Source organism: Ovis canadensis, chromosome 11 (assembly GCF_042477335.2).
Source record: "Ovis canadensis isolate MfBH-ARS-UI-01 breed Bighorn chromosome 11, ARS-UI_OviCan_v2, whole genome shotgun sequence".
Classification (NCBI taxonomy): domain Eukaryota; kingdom Metazoa; phylum Chordata; class Mammalia; order Artiodactyla; family Bovidae; genus Ovis; species Ovis canadensis.
Window position 1 is genome coordinate 58,148,774 of NC_091255.1, and position 17,160 is coordinate 58,165,933.

The following is a 17,160-nucleotide window of genomic DNA, read 5'->3' on the forward strand; positions in this document are numbered from 1 at the left end:
CAACATGGTGTGTGTGGTGGCAGGGGGCGGTGGGGGGGGTGGGGGTGCACAAGTCCATAGTGATACACCAGAAAGACAGACAGCAGGGTGGGAGTGGGGAGGGACGCTGCTCTTTCTAGACAAGTCCCAGAAAATGCACATGGAAAGAATGAGGGAATCAGCCAGGCACCCACCGGCAGACCGCAGGGTGATGACTGGCTCAGGCAAGGCAGGCGCTGGAATCCAGAATCCGTGAGTCTTGAAACCACCCGTCAGGCCAGTCGCTAGCTGCAAGGGGGTGCATGCCTCTCACCATCACGTCTGACCTTCTGGAGGTCGTCCCTAAACCCAGGGGTCAGCTCAGCGTCTCCACCAGGGGGCAAACACACCGACTTCACAGGCAACACCAGGGTCCGCGCCAGCCGCGCCATGGGCAAACCAGATCCAGTCACGCAGGGAGTAACCCAGCAAACCCGGGATGTGCGATGTCACCCAGCACGCCCGGCCTGAAGAGAGGCTGCACCGTGAGAAACAGAAAGGGAGCTAACTGAGTAACGCCAGACACAGCACAGACGCCGGAGTAGGCCCTAGCTCAAGGGGAAGGGCGGCTACAGAGAGCACTTGAAGACAAGCTGAAGGAGCCTCCGCTTACGGGTCCCGGAGGTCCCACGGAGCCTCCGGTGCGCTGGGGACGCTGGTCGTATGCGATCGCACAGGAGAAAGGCCCTGCTCTTCCCTGATGCTTTCTCAAGTCTTAAAGAGGAAGTAACAGGCCCACAACTTACTAAAGAAAACAAATAATACATGTATACAGAGGGAAAGAAAACAAACGGTCCAGATGTTATGAATAACTGACTGAGGTCGGGGAAGGGTGAACAGGTATTCACTGCACGAGTCTTTTAATTTTATTTAGACCCCAAACAAGATAAAATGTTCGGGGTTAGGGAAAATCAGTCCTTGCTACGTCCTCCCCCAGGAAGATTTCTGAGCACAGTCCACCCAAGAGAATGCAGTTCCCAGAGTCGCTCAGATTGCTGAGAAAGCCTGAGGGGCCCCAAAGAGACCAGCGGGACCCAGCACCCCCGAGGCCTCAAGGCCGTGGCTCCCAGGACAGCAGGCGGCCTCCCAAGGGCCGACTTCCTCACTCACAGAGGGGCAGGAGCACACCCCCCAGGGGACCAGAAGAAGGCTGGTGCAAACCCCACGCGCAACTCGCACTTCCCTCCAAGATCAAGATCCAGGTCCCCTGGACACATGGCCTGCCGTTTCCGATTCCCCACAGTTCATGCTTCTTCAAGGCTTTCTGTCCTGCCAAGGATGGCCTGCTGCCACTCCTGCAGGAGGGCCTGGCGCTGCCAGGTGGCACGTAGGGACTTGGGCATGGCATCACAAGCAAGAGGCCCCACGCACTCAAGTGTCAGAAGAGATTCAGCGAGGGCTCCCGGCCCGCTGGTGGGAAGTGCCTGCCAGGTTTCAGAGCTTGGGCACTCCCAGTCAGGAGCACCACGCAGCCTGGTCAGGAGTTCTCACCCTCCTGCCCCTCCCCTGCAGGGATTCTCCTTCCAACCTGCCCGACACAGCGAGTGCTCAGAGCTCCCACTGCACACAGCAGTCCTCCCAGCACAAGCCCCCAAAAGCCAGCCAGCACTGACCACCCCTGGGTGTCACAGGGCTGCCCTGTCAGTTTGTCAGACCTGTGAGATGCTCCAGCCCTGTGTCCCTTGCCATTGTAAGAGGGATCTTCAGGTCATGTGGGACCCAAGGCTCTAGCACCAGACTGACCTAAGGGGTCCCTTCCAGGAGAGAGGGTTTACTTCCACAGGCAAGGCTGCTTCCTGGAGGTCAGGGCCAAGAAGGAAGGGTCTGGAGCTTTGTCCCAACTATGGGGGTCCGAGCCCGAGAAGGCTCTGCCAGGCAGGATCCTCCGTTTACTTGGGCTGGGGGCCCTGTGGGAGGTCAACACTGGTAGTGCCATCTGTGGTGGGACCTGACATCACAGAGAATCAGCTCAGCCCAGTGGAAACCCTGGATGCCAAGGCTGGTGGGGTGGTCTCCCTGGGCGGCAATAGCTGTGTGTGTGTCACGAGTAGCCATCAGGAGCATTCGGTGTGACTCCACGGGGACAGGACCCAGCCTGGAAGCTGTGCCTCGTCTACCGTGGACTCTGTCCTCTGGGCCTCTTAGGTTGCTGATTTGAATGAACACTTTTGCAGCAATAAGCCACAACCACAGCATCAAGAGCTCAGCTGGTAAAGAATCCGCCTGCAATGCAGGAGACCTGGGTTGGGAAGATCCCCTGGAGAAGGGAAAGGCTACCCACTCCAGTATTCTGGCCTGGAGAATTTCATGGACTGTATAGTCCATGGGGTTGCAAAGAGTCAGACATGACTGAGTGACTTCCACTTTCATTTCTTTCACAACATCAAGAGCTATGCTGAGTGCCAAGTCCTTCTGCCAGCCCAGTCCCTGAGCCTGGGAGTGGTCTCGGGGACCCCCAAACTCACAATGAGAAAACAGTCAAAGGAAACAGTGGGGCTAAGCTGGATCTCACAGGTCAGGACTGGACGCTCAGATTCAGGCCCCTGCAGTCTGGTCCTGTGGGGCACGTGCCCTCCCTTCTGTGGTCTGTGTGGGAGTCATACCCGGGGAACAAACACTGCTGAGGCACCAGGCCTGTCCCACCCAGAGCCCTTGCTACACCAGATGCCACGTGCATCATCTCCCTACGCTGGCCTCAAGGAAGGGGCTTATTTTCTACTTTTGAGATTTATCACTAGAAAAGAACATTTAGAGGCAATGAACAGACATGCATTTGGAGTTTGTAAGATGCTAACGATATCATCAGACGCCTTCAGCCCCAAAGAAAGCCACACACGACAAAAGCACGATGGCCCAGGGTGGCCAGCGGTTCACTGCTCCGTCCCCTCGGCGCGCAGCTCCCTCCCTGCTCATCCACGGTCAGTCCACGGAGCACGGGCCGCGCCATCAGGACCAAGTGAACACGTTTCGAGTATGAGAAAATGAGTAGTTCCTTTCTTTCTATTTAAAACAGATGAAAAGCAGGCAGGCAGCATTGGTGGGACAGCCGAGGGCCCATGGGAACTCCCTCCAGGCCTCCGCCCGAGAAGCAGGAACCGGGAGGCAGAGCCGCACCCACAGGTCCAGGTCCACACCAGGCTCCACCCACCCAGCAGGAGAATCGCCCAGCAGAGTTTACTACCTGCAGGATGTCTCTAAGGGAAGGACCATTAAACAGGAAACAGACACCACCAAAGAGCCCCGGAACCTCGTCCCACCTCCACACTGACCATAGAGGGTCCTAACACAGGTAATCACCCAAGAAAAACAGAAACACACGTCCACACCAAGACTCATATGCCAATACTCATAGAAGTTTTATCCTCAAAAGCTGAAAGATGCCCATCACCTGGCAAGAAGATGCCAAGCACACAGGTCGCTGACCAGCAACAGCTCTATGAGAGAACATACCGCTGTATACCAACGACACAGTGAATCCCAGAAACAGCGCTCTCGGTGAGAAAGACCAGACCCTAAGACTGCACAGTAAGTTCTATCCACATGACATTCAGAGGGCAGACCACAGCCACCAGGGCAGAGGGGGCCTGCTGCAAAGGGCAGAAGGCAGATCCAGGCAGGGCCGCTGCTACGGGTGGTCTGTCCACAGCTACGAGCCTGTCAGACTCCACAGTCGAAGGAGGAAGCTTCTCGTCATGTTGTCTGTGAAGCTCAGAACCCAACCACCCCTTTCACGGCTCTTAACTCGCTCAAATACGATACACCGATGACTCAGCCATGACCACTCAGCAGATGCCCGTGACTAGGGGCCCAGCGTTTTCTTCACAAAACATAAAACTTCAGGTATGTAAATCTTACCTGTATAACTGACGATCGTAAAGCTAAAAATAAAGAATTGAAAATTAGTCATCTGAATTACTAGGATTTAAAAATATAACACAGCAGGTATATAACATCAACGAGCATCAGGAGAACAGGGAGACAAGCACAGGTGGGCGTCTCCCAGGAGGGCTGATGGAATGCACTCCACTCTCCAGGAGTGCCTCGCTAAGAAGCCCCTCCCTCGCTAAGACCCTCCTGCACAACTGCGTTTGATCCCCAAGATGCCCAGATTCCTCCTTCCCTGGCCTGGTAGGGAAACTGAGGGTCAGAGCGGGGAGAAAGAGGGTCACCAGCCAGCGACAGCGGGGAGATGCCTGGATACCAGACCAGCCCCCCAACAGCCCCTCAGGCAGAAAATTAAGCCTGCTGGCCCTTCTCCTGGCAAGGAACTCAGAGAAGCACCTCAGCATCACTACTAACTACCGTCCCTGCCCCGACTCACTGAAAGCTCATGCTGTGCCAAAAACTCCACCCAACTCTCCAGACACATTCTTCAGTTCTCACAGAAACTCGAGCAAGTAGGTTCCGCTATTATCCAGGCTCTACAGAAAAAGGAAGCCGAGGACGGGGTGATCCCCACACTGAACCTTCTACAGCACCACATGGCATCAACCTGGCTCCACAGTGTCCAGGTAGCACCAGACTCCACTCTACAGGTGAGAAATGAGGGCTTCCCTTCTTCTAGGGGTTAAGAATCCGCCTTGCAATGCAAGGGACACGAGTTAAATCCCTGGTCAGGGAAGATCACCCAAGCAGCACAACTCCCAAGACCAAGCTCTGGAGCCCGAGCGCCCTGGAGCCCACGCCCCGCACCAAGAGAAGGCACCGCCATGAGCAGCTCGAGCACGGTGTCGAAGAGCAGCTCCCGCTCACCGGAAGAAGAAAGCCCGCGTGCAGCAGCGACGACCCACCACAGCCAGACATACATACAGGCGTCTTTAAAGGTGAGAAATGCACCCAAACAGACGAAATGCCTTTGCTAAAATGGAAAGGAAAGCTAACAGCACCAACGGGATGAGGGAAGGACGTCAGAATGGTCAATTACCACATAAAGAAAACTCTTAAACTGGAACTCAACCCAGAACGACAAACGGTAAAGCCATTTAACACTCAAGAGTGACTTTCATGTTATCCTATAACATTCAGACCCACAGCTCATACTTCACCAATTCTGAGTCACAAAAAGCCTTTGAGAATCTCAAAACCCAGAAAAACACACACACCTCCTACCCAGGGAAGTGCATACACAAAGCCGGGGTGTGACTGCAGACGTGGAGCTCCCCTCGTGGGGCAAAGGTGGGGGTGCAAGGCCTTCTGTGAGCCACCACCCGCCCACCATCCCGAGAGGACGCCCCGAGCGAGGAGGGCGGCCAGGCAGTGCAGCAGGACCAGATGAGAGGCTGGCACTCCCTGCCAGGCCCAGCAGGGGACACTTGGCCACACGGGAGAGCCTGAGCTCACCCCCAGGGTTCGTGCCCAAAGCCAGGCTGCACTTGGAGCTGAGGAGCAGGAAGGGCGTGGGGGCAGGGAGGCCCCCAGGCCCCGGGAGACCTGGGAGAGAGATGGCCCCAGCGGCTGCACACTGACCTGCTGGTGGATCTGCTTCAGGCCACGCATGGCCTTCTCGTCCAGGAAGTCCGAGACGGGCCTGCAGGAATTCAAACACAGGTGAGGACCATGGTTTTGAGTCTGGGGCGGTGGGGGGGGCTTGAAATTCTCAGGAGCCCTGGGGAGAGAAGTAGGGTCAACTCAGATCTGCCATCATCGTGCCCCCAGGGAACCACCTCGAGGGACAGGAATCGACTTTATATAACACAGTATTCCTCAAGGTGGAGTTCAGGAACCATGGCACAGACATCACAGTGTGTGGTGAGCTGTATCTTTGAGGAAAAGTTAGTCAGAAAGTAAGAGGATGGAGCAGCTGCTTCACAAAACATTCTCGATGTTCAGACGTTCTCAGCCCCCCATACTGCGTCTGTTGTTATTTACACCAACTGCGCCAACAGAAGAGGCTCCTGGTTGAAACTCTTATATCCTCTGGTATTTTAAATTATTCAAAGTGATACATGAACACAGAATACTGAATACACGGGCTACTCCACACCAAGTCTGGAAAGCGTGTCTTTGCTGCACAATCTGTTTGGTGACAAGAGAAGCCCAGTGAGGCGGGACCCCCTAGAGAGGACAGGGGACCACTGACAGGTGCGAATGGAGGGCTTCCTACCTGCCCTGCTGCGTGGCCAGCATGTGCAGGCTGCGGGCGACCTCTGCGCAGGCGAGCACAGCCCCGTGCCGAGTGTGCAGGTCTGGACTCTGTGTCATCGACAGCAGACGCGGGAACACTGCCAAGGCACAGTGGGAGAGGCACACGGGGTGACTGTCAGACGCGCGGGTTCAGGGTCCAGGGGAGGAACGCACCCGCTCAGCTCTACCATTACCCCACAACCAGGGCGAAACTAGGGCCTCCAACACGCCGACCCCCATCGGCAGACACATGAACAGGAAGGACGAATGTGACTTAAGAGTCCCAAATAGCACGCATCTCCGGGGCTCCAGACAGGCTGGTAACTCAGGGCGAGGACAGACAGCAGGGAAGAAAGAAAACAGACTGTTTTCCAGGTCCTTCCTATTGTTCAGGGACCCCCAGGGCTCTGCTGGGGGGCAGGGAGGACAGAGGCTGGGCTGCAGAACCCTACAGCCAACACACGCTGGCTCAGCCAGGAGTTTCCTCCTTGCTGCTCAGAGCAGAGAAAGCCTCAGAGCCTGTGCTCTGGGGACAGAAAGCAGGATCAGAGTCCCTGCAGCCTGGCCAGGAGTACAGGTGAGAAGTCACAACCACGGAGGCTCTGTCCGTCCAGCCCCACCAGCCAGGAAAAGCACAGTCCCAGCCACGCAGAGGCCATGGAGGCCAAGGGCATCCTTGCTGGGAGGGGCCGTCACAGGCACTCAGATGCGGCAGCCGGTAGTGGTCAGCACTCCTGAACTGGGAAGAAAGTGTCCCCTTCATTCAGGCAGCAGGATTATCATCGAAGGAAAGTAAACACCAGGTGAGATTTCTGACATTAATTAAGAGACCACGAAGCTGAAAAGGCCAGTCTTCATGTAAAATCCTAGAGTGTCTGAGTAAAATCAGCAGTAACTCCAACTGAACAACTGTAATCCAACAACAGTTACCTCTCTAATAAACGTCAGTGGGAATAAGTACAATTCGAAGAAACCTATGTATTGTTTGCTGAATTGAAATCAGATGCCTGTTGATTCCAAATGGAAAAGACACGATGGAACAAATACAGGGTCTTTTTTAACGATAAGGGCATGTCATTAACTCAGACTGGCCGTCTTGTTCCTGAGTTGAGCGCACTCAGGCCCAGCCCAGAAGTCAGCGAGTCCCCCACAGCCCCAGGGAGGCAGCTCACTGTTTTGTATGTTACATTATGAGCTGCTTCATTTGTTGTTTCAAGGCTCATCCTGAAACGCACACAGTGCACAGCAGATCCACCCCTTCTGGTGGGACGGCAGAGGAATGAACCCTGGGGCTCCCGGGGACATGCACACCTTGGTGCTCACAGCACCTGTGCTCCCAGGGGCTGGGGCACCTGGTTCGTGTTCTGTCCCCAATGAAGCACAGACCAGTTCTTCACACCCTTCCCAGCAAGAGAGAAACCCTCAGGTCTTAACATCGGCGAGGGGGCCTCCGGGGCTTTCTGCTGGGTGTGTGCGCGTGCGTCTGTGGTGCACACGCATATGCACGCGTGAGGGCATGTGGGGAGCACCTACCTTCACAGGCAGTGTGCTCAGGCGCTCGCTGCGCCAGGTTCCGCAGCGCCTTGGCGGACAGCTCCCTGATGGTCCTGGGGGCAGGGCAGACAACACTGTTAGTCCTGCAGGCTGAGGAGTCTGGCTTTCTCTCAGAGAGAACTGTGTGCAGGAGCTGTCGCCTGGCCCACTTAGCCAAACGCTATGAGAAAAAATACAAATAAACTAGCAAATAAGAACCTCTGTTCGTAAACGAGGGAGAGAGCCTTCACCAAGAGGCGGCACTACATGCAAGCCTGTGTCAGGACAAAGCTGCCATCTGCACGGCACCGGATGGCCCAGCGCCGGATGGCCCAGCGGGTCTAACCTCCTGCACCCCGAGGGACACAGAGGACAGGAGTGCCAGAGTCTGGTAAACACTACCGGGAAGACCGTAGGCTGAATGAGGGAAGTTCCAGTGGCTCAAGCTCATCAACAGGAGGTGCACATCACATCAGTGTAAATATCTCCAATCAAGGCACAGTTGGTACGTCTCAACACATAGATCTGAAGGACGACCCGAGAGTGGTTTAAAAAACCAAGCCTGCCAGGGGCCAGACAGGCTCTGATCAAACCCAGAGGGTCACCTGTGAGATGGATGCCCGCCTCCACGCATGCCCCCCAGCCCCAACCCAGCAGTGATCTTCCCAATTAGTGCACTTTGAAGATAAACTTTCTGTATTTAAAAACAATATTTTTTATCATCTAAATATCAGACCTCATTTATAAAACTCTTAGAAAAAAAACATAAGGGGAAAGCTTCATGACATTATATTTGGCGATGTTTTTCTTGCCAAATCTAAACTTTTTTAGATCTTTTTCTAAAATGTTTTTCAACACCAAAAGCACAGGAAAGGAAAAACTATATATACCGATAACAGAAAAACTGATTATAGTTAAACTGGACTGTGTTAAAATCTAAAACTTCCAAGTATCGAAGGATACAATCAACAGAGAGAAAAGGCAACTTACAGAATAGGAGAACATATCTGCAAATCATGTATCTGATAAGGGACTAACATCCAGAATATATAAAGAACTCTTAAACCCAACAACAACAATGAAAACGAAGTAACCCATAAAGATCAACACTTCAGAAAAAACAGAACGTAACAAGTACTGGTGAGGATTTGCACAAACTGAAATCCTTGTGCACTGGGATTGGGAATGTTAAATGGCACAACCATTATGAAGAACTATGGATCCCACTTCTGGGTATATACCCCCAAAACAGAGAGCAGGGTCTCGAAGAGATGTTTATACGTCCATATTCATAGCAGCATTACTCACAATAGCTGAAATGTGGAAGCAACCCAAGGATGGTGGATAAAGAAAATGTGTCAAGTATACAGAATGGACTCCTGCTTGGTCTCACAAAGGAAGGAGATTCTGACACACGCTACAGCGTGGCTGAACCCTGGAGGACAGTATGGTGAGTGAAATCTGCTAGGCACCAAAGGACAAACCCTGCAGGAGTCCACATGAGATTCCTGTAAGATTCAGATCCACAGAGACAAACAGGGTTGCCAGGGGGAGGGGGAGTCAGTGATTAATGGGTATGGAGTTTAAGTTCTGCAAGATGAAAAGGTTCTGGAGATTGGTTGCACAGAAAAGGGAACGTACTGAACTGAACACTAAAAATGATTAAGACATTATATTATGTGCATCTTACCACAGTCAAAATTTTTTAATTATGTTTATCTTGATACATAAATTATTTGGGGTGAGTATGTCCAAGTATCAGAAAATGTTAATTTTTTTTTAACTGAAGCACAGTTGATTTACAATGTTGTACTGATTTCTGCTGTATAGCAAAGTGACTCGGTTACACATATATATTCTTTTTCATCTTCTTTTCCATCATGGTTTATCAGGATATTAAATACAGTTTCCTGTGCTACACAGTAAGACAAAAGAAACCCAAAACACTGGATAATACCTTTCAAAAGTATACACTATTAGAAGTGTAACAGAATATCTACACTGGAGAAGGTATATTTACATCGCTGAAGAATTCTGTAACGCTCCCCATTTCCCACAAGCCATGTATTCACAGGAAATTGAAGAGACCCCATTTATCAACTTTTAGCTCATATCTCTTTATGGATATAATCCAGGCCAAAAACAGAGAAAGGCAGAAGTTTCTCCGCCTCTGAAGAATCATTTAAAAATTAGGCATAATCTTGTTCCATGAATCCTAACATTTGAAAAAAACCTGAGCAGGTATTATCATGAGGACCTTCAAATCTGACTGCAATTTCCCCTCCATTTATGAATCCTGGAAATTTCAGGGTTTTAGAGCTTATACTAAAAAGAATACTTCCACAAAGAATGTTTTAAATAAAATTAACAATTTAAAAAATGAGGAAGAAACAGAAACCACACAGTAAAATGACAAGTGTAAATTAAACGACATGGATAACCACATCAGATGTGAAAAGACTACAGCCCTCAAATAAAAGGCGTTGGTCGCCAGGCTGGACGTAAAGGAGGCACCATCTGCCATCCCCCCACAGACAGACAGGGGTGCAAGGTGACGGGGGCTGTGACAGGCCTCTTTCTGTAAGGCCCCAAGCTTAGAATGGTTTTCACATCTTTAAAGGATTTTATAAAGGAAAAAAACAATAAAATACATGGGACAATGACCTAAAATATTACTCTCGGCAAGAAAAAGCTTGCCGACCCTTAAGCTACAATAATATCAAATTACACTTTAAGAAATCTAACATGAAACGAAAAGAGACAATACGTTTGGAAGATACAAAAAAAGTCAGAAATGTATATGCACCTAACCAGAGTCTCACCCAGAATACACCAAGGAAAAAAGACAGAGTCGAAAGAAGAAATGAACATTTCAACAACAGCTGGAGATTTCAACAGCTAAAAAGTTTAGTCTAACACCATGGGTCACATAGTTGCAATTCTGGTTTTAAATGTCCTATTGACCACAAGCAACAACCACTCTAAGCTGGGATTCCAGATGCAGAACCTGAAGAAGCTCCTTACACACACAGGCGTCTGTGTCCCTCAGACCTTGGCCTGAGCGCTACGCAGAGCTTTCCAAGAGAAAGTAAGCCGTTTTCCCAGAGGTGCTGATGGCAGCGCTGATAACCCGCTCTGGGTCATACAATGGCCCTCCCCATTGGATGGACACGTTTAACTGCTGGAAAATGCGAAGACACCTTGAAACTGCTCCGTAATCAGGAAAAAGGAAAGGCCTGCCTGGCTCCAGGAAGGATGGAGGAGACGGCTGAGCGGCCAGATGGAGCAGATGCAAGGTGGGAGGCCGTGGCCATAGAGGGTAAGTGGATCCCACAGCCCACGTTCCCTGCCCTCGTGACATGGGAATGTTTACACACCCAGCAGATGTCACTGAAGTCTCCAGGTAGACCATTAACCAACACATCAGGTGTGAATAGTGGAACTTACATTACTTCTCAAGAGTTCCTTCAAAACTACGAAATCTATAATCAAAAAACGTATTAAAGGCTTACGAGCTCAATTTAATCTCTCCCTTGGGAAATAACAAGAATTCTTATTTGACAGATAAATTAATTAGGCAAACACAAAAACACAAAACCTACCCATCCCAATGGTTGATCTTCATGGTAACCAGGTGTTCTATCATTGGTTGTGTGTACTCAGGAAAGCCGGCAATAAACATGCTGGAAAAAAACAATATTCAGAGATGGTGAGAATGTGCAGGAACAGGAACTCACACATTGCTTCTGAGAACATAAAGTGATATAACCACTTTCAAAAACTGGCAGTTTCCTATAAATCTTTTAAGTTTCCTATAAACCCCCTTTCAAGTATTTATCTAAAAGAAGTGAAGATATAAATCCACAAAAAGACTTCTAAATAAATAAAGACTTCAAGCAGCTTCATTCACCAGAGCCCCAAAGAGAAAACCCCCTAAATGTCTGTCTCTAACAGGAGGACTGACAGGTCAAGTGCAGCACAGTGGCGGACTCAAGACAGCTCAGTAATCAAGAGGAACAAGCTACCAGCACACGCACATTAAGTGTGGCTCTCTGAAACCACCGTGCTGAGAGAAAGCAGCCAGGTCCAAGAATCTGATCTTTCTGATTCCACTTGTGCAACATTCTACAAACGGCATCAGTGAGCTACGGTGATGGGCAGAGCAGCCTGGGGCCAAAGAGCTGAGCTCCTTACCTCTCAGTGGCAGCGCTGGCCACCCAAGTGTGCAGGCTGCCAGCACTCACTGAACTGTACGCTTCATATGAGGACAGCTGATGAAGCGTAATTACGCCTTAAAAATAAAAGCTACATCTGAACACACCATAGCAGAACTTCTAAAAATAATTTCCAAGTGGGACACGCCTTTCTAATTATGAGTCAAAACCCAGAAGCCAAAAAAGAAGAAATTGGTACCTTCAAAATACTCAACCAAAGGAGATGAACGCTGCTGGGAAAAACACACCATAAAACAAAAAAATATCTGCAACTGCTATCACAAACAAGAGACTTCTGTAACATGGAGTATTTCCAAATCAATAATATCATCACCTAGGAGAAAAATCACCAAAGTTTACAGAAAAGATACAGCTCAAACATTCAGCCTCATTCAATGGGAAACAGAAAGTAAAAGTTTTGTCCGAAGTTTTTGGCAAACTGCCAAAATCAGGGTTTTACAGCTGCCGCTGGAAGGATCTAGAAGCACCCAGAAACACTGCCAGGGACAGCATCTTGGCACAGCCTCTAGAGACAGCAAGTGGCACTGCCCAGGAAATGGAAGAAGAATACCTGTTGGTTCAGCAGTTCCACTTCTGGTTAATTCACTCAGATATAACTACACAGGTGAGAATATACACAAGAACATTCACTCCACAGGGTTCATAACAGCAAAAGACAGAAGCCAATGGCCAGGAGGGGGAGATCTACAGGTCACAGTCCACATAAAAACATGGAAGGTTCTCCAAACGCAGGACGTCACAGGCAGCAAACGGCCTCCAGGCTCTGCTGTGATGGCACACGCGCAGAGCTGCTCCTTACTACTGGCAGCCCAACTTGGTTACTACAGGCTGACCTCGTTTTATTGCACTCCACAGACACTGCACATTCTACAAATTGAAGATACATGGTAACTCTACATTGAACAAATCAGCATCATTTTCCAGCAGCATCTGCTCACTTTGCGTGTCACATTTTGGTAATTTTTGCAACATTTCAAACTTTTTTTTCAGTATTGTTATATGTGTCATGGTGATCTGTGAACAGTGACGGCTCACGTTATTATGACTCGCTGAAAGCTCAGATGATGGTTAGCAGTGGTTGGCAATAAAGCATTTTTAAATTAAAGCATGGACTTTTTTTTTTATAGATACCTAACTATTAACCCCTCACAGACTTGAAGATAATTCTCATATGCAGTGGGAAACCAAAAAATTCATCTGACTCACTTTAACACGATACTCGCTTTGTTTCAGCGGTCTGGCCCGGAACCCACAATATCCCCACGGTGTGCCTGTATCTGGCCAATCCTCCGTGGATGAGCACTTCAGTGGCTCCAACCTTGCGCACCGTGTGCCACTGCTCAGCATGGACAGAGGGAAGTCAATACGCCCACAGCCATGAACCGAATCTCTCTAGAAGACACAGGAACTGGGGGTCAACCAGGTGCCTCAGAGGAGAGGGGAGATGCCCTCGTTTTCCCTAAACAACTCCTGCACCTTCTGAATTTTATACCATGCACATGTATTACTTACTCCAAAAAACGCACTTTTATACTTAATGCCTCTAAAACACCAACTGCTTACACGTATTGTCTGAACCTGCCATACCATCTACATAGCCCCACTATGGACTTGTCCATCACCCACGTGTTACACAGAGGCTGAAAAATACAGTGGATGACACAGAAGGCCAAGAAGGGGGAACAGGATTCTACCCAAACCCTGTGTGGGCACACTGCATGTACACAGGGTGAACACGGGTGCCAGGTGGGCATGCCTGTGCTACAAGGCATGAGCTCTGGGAGAGTCAAGTCAGGGGAAATCTGTGCTCCGGGCATGAGAGGAAGAAAAGCAGAGGCTTCTCCAGCAACAAGCCAGATTGAGAGACCCTCTAAAAATGAAGAAATCACTTAAGTGAGAGTCAGAAGAAGAAAACAGAAAACTCAGGACAATGAAAGCTGTCAGAAATGGAGCCAAGATGTGACTCCTGGTCCCACATAACCTAGGGGGCCCTGGGCCCACCCAACAAACAGACCCAAGCCAGGCCAGCAACCTGAGCTCCCAGAGAAGTGGGCAGACAAACCAGCAGCCTCGCAGGAAGAACCAGACAGGGGCTGGCCACCTGAATTCCAGTCTGAGCTTTGGCACTAACTAGCGGCTGACCTTGGAGAAGACGCACTGCTGGAACCACCAGCCCAGGTGGCGCTCAGCACTTACAGGGACTCAGGCACGGAGGCCAAGTGCAAACTATGAGGGGCACCCACCACAAGGCGAGGACTACAGGGAGGAGAGCCAAGGAGGGTGCGTGACCCACTGGGGGCCAGGAGGCAGGCTGGGGCCGCGGCAGAGAAAGCATTCGGTCCTGCACTCAGACCAGTGACAGGGGTGGTCACGGAGGCTCTGCAAGTGTACAGGACAGTGAGAGCTGGGCCACGGTGACAACTGGGCAGACGCGCGGTGAACGTTTGAGGGTCGTTAGGAAGGAAGGAGTGACAGAACTAGGTCACCAACTGGACGTGCGGAATGAGAGCAGGAGGAGGGGATGTGGGCAGCACGATGCTCACTGAGTGAGGCGGAGGGAAAAGTGCGCTCAGGGCTCCCCTAGTGTGGAGCATGTACGGGACAGGAACGTGCAAACGGCTGGAAAGCGAAATAGGACAGAGTCCATCTTTAGACGGGTGCACAGTGCTGAGGTGCCAGCGATGTATTAAGGAAACTCACAACTCCAAGAAGACACACCTACACAGTGCTCACAGCTGCTCGTCACACTACAGCAGAAAACAGCTGGGCAAAGAGACGCGCCACCCGGACGCACACGTCCAAAGTCGAGAGCCTCAAACGGCCACCAGCTGGTGAGAGGGACAAGCCCGTACAGTGGACCAGTACCGAGCAGCACTGACGGATGATGACACACGGTGACAGCAGCCCACATACCACGTGACTGTCCTACACGCTCTAGAAAAGGCCAGCTCCAGCGACAGAAGGCAACTCAGAGGCTGTCAGGGCCTGGGTTTGAGGGAACTTTCTGGAGTGACAGAAACATTCCCTGCGTTGACTGCAGAGGTGATTATGTACCTATTTTAAACTGGTGAATTTTACTGCATGCAAATCAAATGTAATAAAAGAGGAGAACAAAACTTCAGCTGATTTTTAACAAAGGGTTTCATCATGGGAATACGCAGCACACTGTAAGGACAGGCCACAGACAAGGAGGAAACGAGCAGATCATGGGCCTGAGAGAGGATCTGCATCCAGAACACAAGAAGAAATCTCAAAGTCTCAGCAACACGAGAACCACTAGCCCAGGAGACAAGCAGGCAAAAGACTGGTCAAATACAGCCCATGGGGAGATGCTCAATGTCATTAGTCACTGGGAAAAAACAAATTAACGAGCTTCTCCTGCACATTCACTAGAATGGCTGAGGTTAAAAAACAAAAACAAAAACCTGACCAGACCAGGGTCCGGCGAGGACAGCGTAAAATGAGGTAGTCACTGTGGAAAACCATCTGGCAGCTTCTTAAAAAACCAGTGTCCAGCCACTCCACTCCCAGTGTTTAACCAGATAAAGGAAAGCACCTCCCCACATATATATACGCACTCGAAGATGATCGAAGCCCCCACCTGGAACTCTGAGATCCACTTCACAGATGGACAGACGTGGTTCATCACGTGAAGGGACGAGGAAGGCACGGGCACAGGAAGGACACATCCAAGGAGGCAGGCGGAGCGCAGGTGGCCGGAACAGCGCCCGGAGTCCACACCACACGGCTCCAGCCACCAAGCGACCCAGGGGGACGGGAACAGACCGGTGCCTGGAGGAGTGCCTACGTGCGTGCTCAGTACTGTCTGACTCTTTTAGACCCCACTGAATTCTAGGCTGCCAGGCTTCTCTGCCTGTGGGATTGAATGTGTCGCCATTTCCCACTCCAGGGACCTTTCAGACCCAGGGACTGAACCCGCGTCTCGTGGCTCCTGCACCAGCAGGCAGATTCTCTGCCACTGGAGGAGGGGCACCCGGAGCTCCTGTGGAGCCAGGTCTCTCGCTATCTGTGTTCTGGTGGCAGAGATCTGTGCCCGTCAACACTGACCGGAATCTACACGTTAAACACAAGCGATCTTCCGTGTGTCACCAGTACTGTGACAAAGCTCTGAGTCAGTCTCCCCACCCGATGGTCCTCGTCCACAAGTTTCAAGTCTGCATCAGACACTCCCATCTCCAGGAGAACCATCCACACATCAGCCCATACATCCACTCAAGATGTACCATGAGCCCCTCATGATGGGTGAAGCTGAACTTCCCCAAAACCCAAGGCATTTTCTCCCTCGCTGGTGCACCCAACACCCCAACTCTCCTGGTGACCCAACTCCTGCACCCCAGCTGTCTCCTGACCATGTCCCCCCACCTCAGGAGCGGCCCTGTCTCCTTGCTTCCAGTTACCAAAACGTAACTACAGTGATATGTTCAAAATGTAGATTTGACCATCAAACCTGGTTCCTTGACCTCAAGACAACTCAAGGACCACTGCGGCTCAGAAGCCCCACCCTGCCGGGCTGGGCCCTGCTCTCTGGACTCTTTCCTGCAGGGCTGTCCTCCCAGCCCCACCAGGCTCCTTTGGCATAGGACCCTGGGTGTCAGCCCTGCCTTGGGGCAAGGGGAGAGCTTCCCCCAAAGTGCCCTATGGTAATGGGGTGCAGCCACAGCCCCCAGGTCCATGACGGCTGGACCCATCTGCATAAACTCCCTCTTGTCCAGGCAAGTGTGCAGAACTCTCTGTAAAAAAAGACAGACCCCAAGCCAGCCCATCTATGAAAAGCAGACCAACTAAGAGACCTCAGCCACAAGAAAAGCATGCCAAGGCCAAATGTTGTAAGTTTTCAGCCAGGAAACTTGGGCAAAGGTGGGAGATTCTCCATATATAATACATGTTCAAAGATTAACAATCAAAGAAAACAGAATTAAAACAGGAAAGAACTGAGAAGGCAAAGAAGGCCATTAAATGCTGAGGAAAGGTGGAAAGGATGCTAAGAATACAGTCTGTTTGGGCAAAGATTGTTTCTGGGAAAGATGCCAAATGCTACATCTTTTTAAAAAAAAATCTGTCCATGCTGGTTATGGAGAAATGTAGTTTCTGCACGGTTTGCACAGCAGGGGTGTTGGGGAATCTATCTTTCAGACACATAACGGGTGACACTTTAAAAAGGCATTGGTGTGCTTCCTCTCCCAGTTTAAGGCAAATAAGTCACTTCATGAAATCATGCCCATCCAGTACT

At 50.7% G+C, this 17,160-nt stretch overlaps 1 protein-coding gene across 4 annotated transcripts in view; it reads right to left on the reverse strand.

The window, feature by feature from the left end:
• Positions 1 to 17,160, reverse strand: part of TBCD (tubulin folding cofactor D) — a 142,485-nt gene that overhangs the window by 26,390 nt on the left and 98,935 nt on the right. For all 4 annotated transcript variants that reach the window (XR_011246826.1, XM_069541844.1, XM_069541845.1 and 1 more), the window contains 5 exons: positions 11,277 to 11,357; positions 7,675 to 7,748; positions 6,122 to 6,239; positions 5,485 to 5,545; positions 3,874 to 3,896 (listed from right to left, as the gene is read on the reverse strand). Coding sequence is in view for 3 of the 4 variants with exons in the window: in XM_069541844.1 (XP_069397945.1) it covers positions 3,874 to 3,896; positions 5,485 to 5,545; positions 6,122 to 6,239; positions 7,675 to 7,748; positions 11,277 to 11,357 (357 nt within the window). In the remaining variant the exon portion in view is untranslated. The remainder of the gene's footprint in view (positions 1 to 3,873; positions 3,897 to 5,484; positions 5,546 to 6,121; positions 6,240 to 7,674; positions 7,749 to 11,276; positions 11,358 to 17,160) is intronic.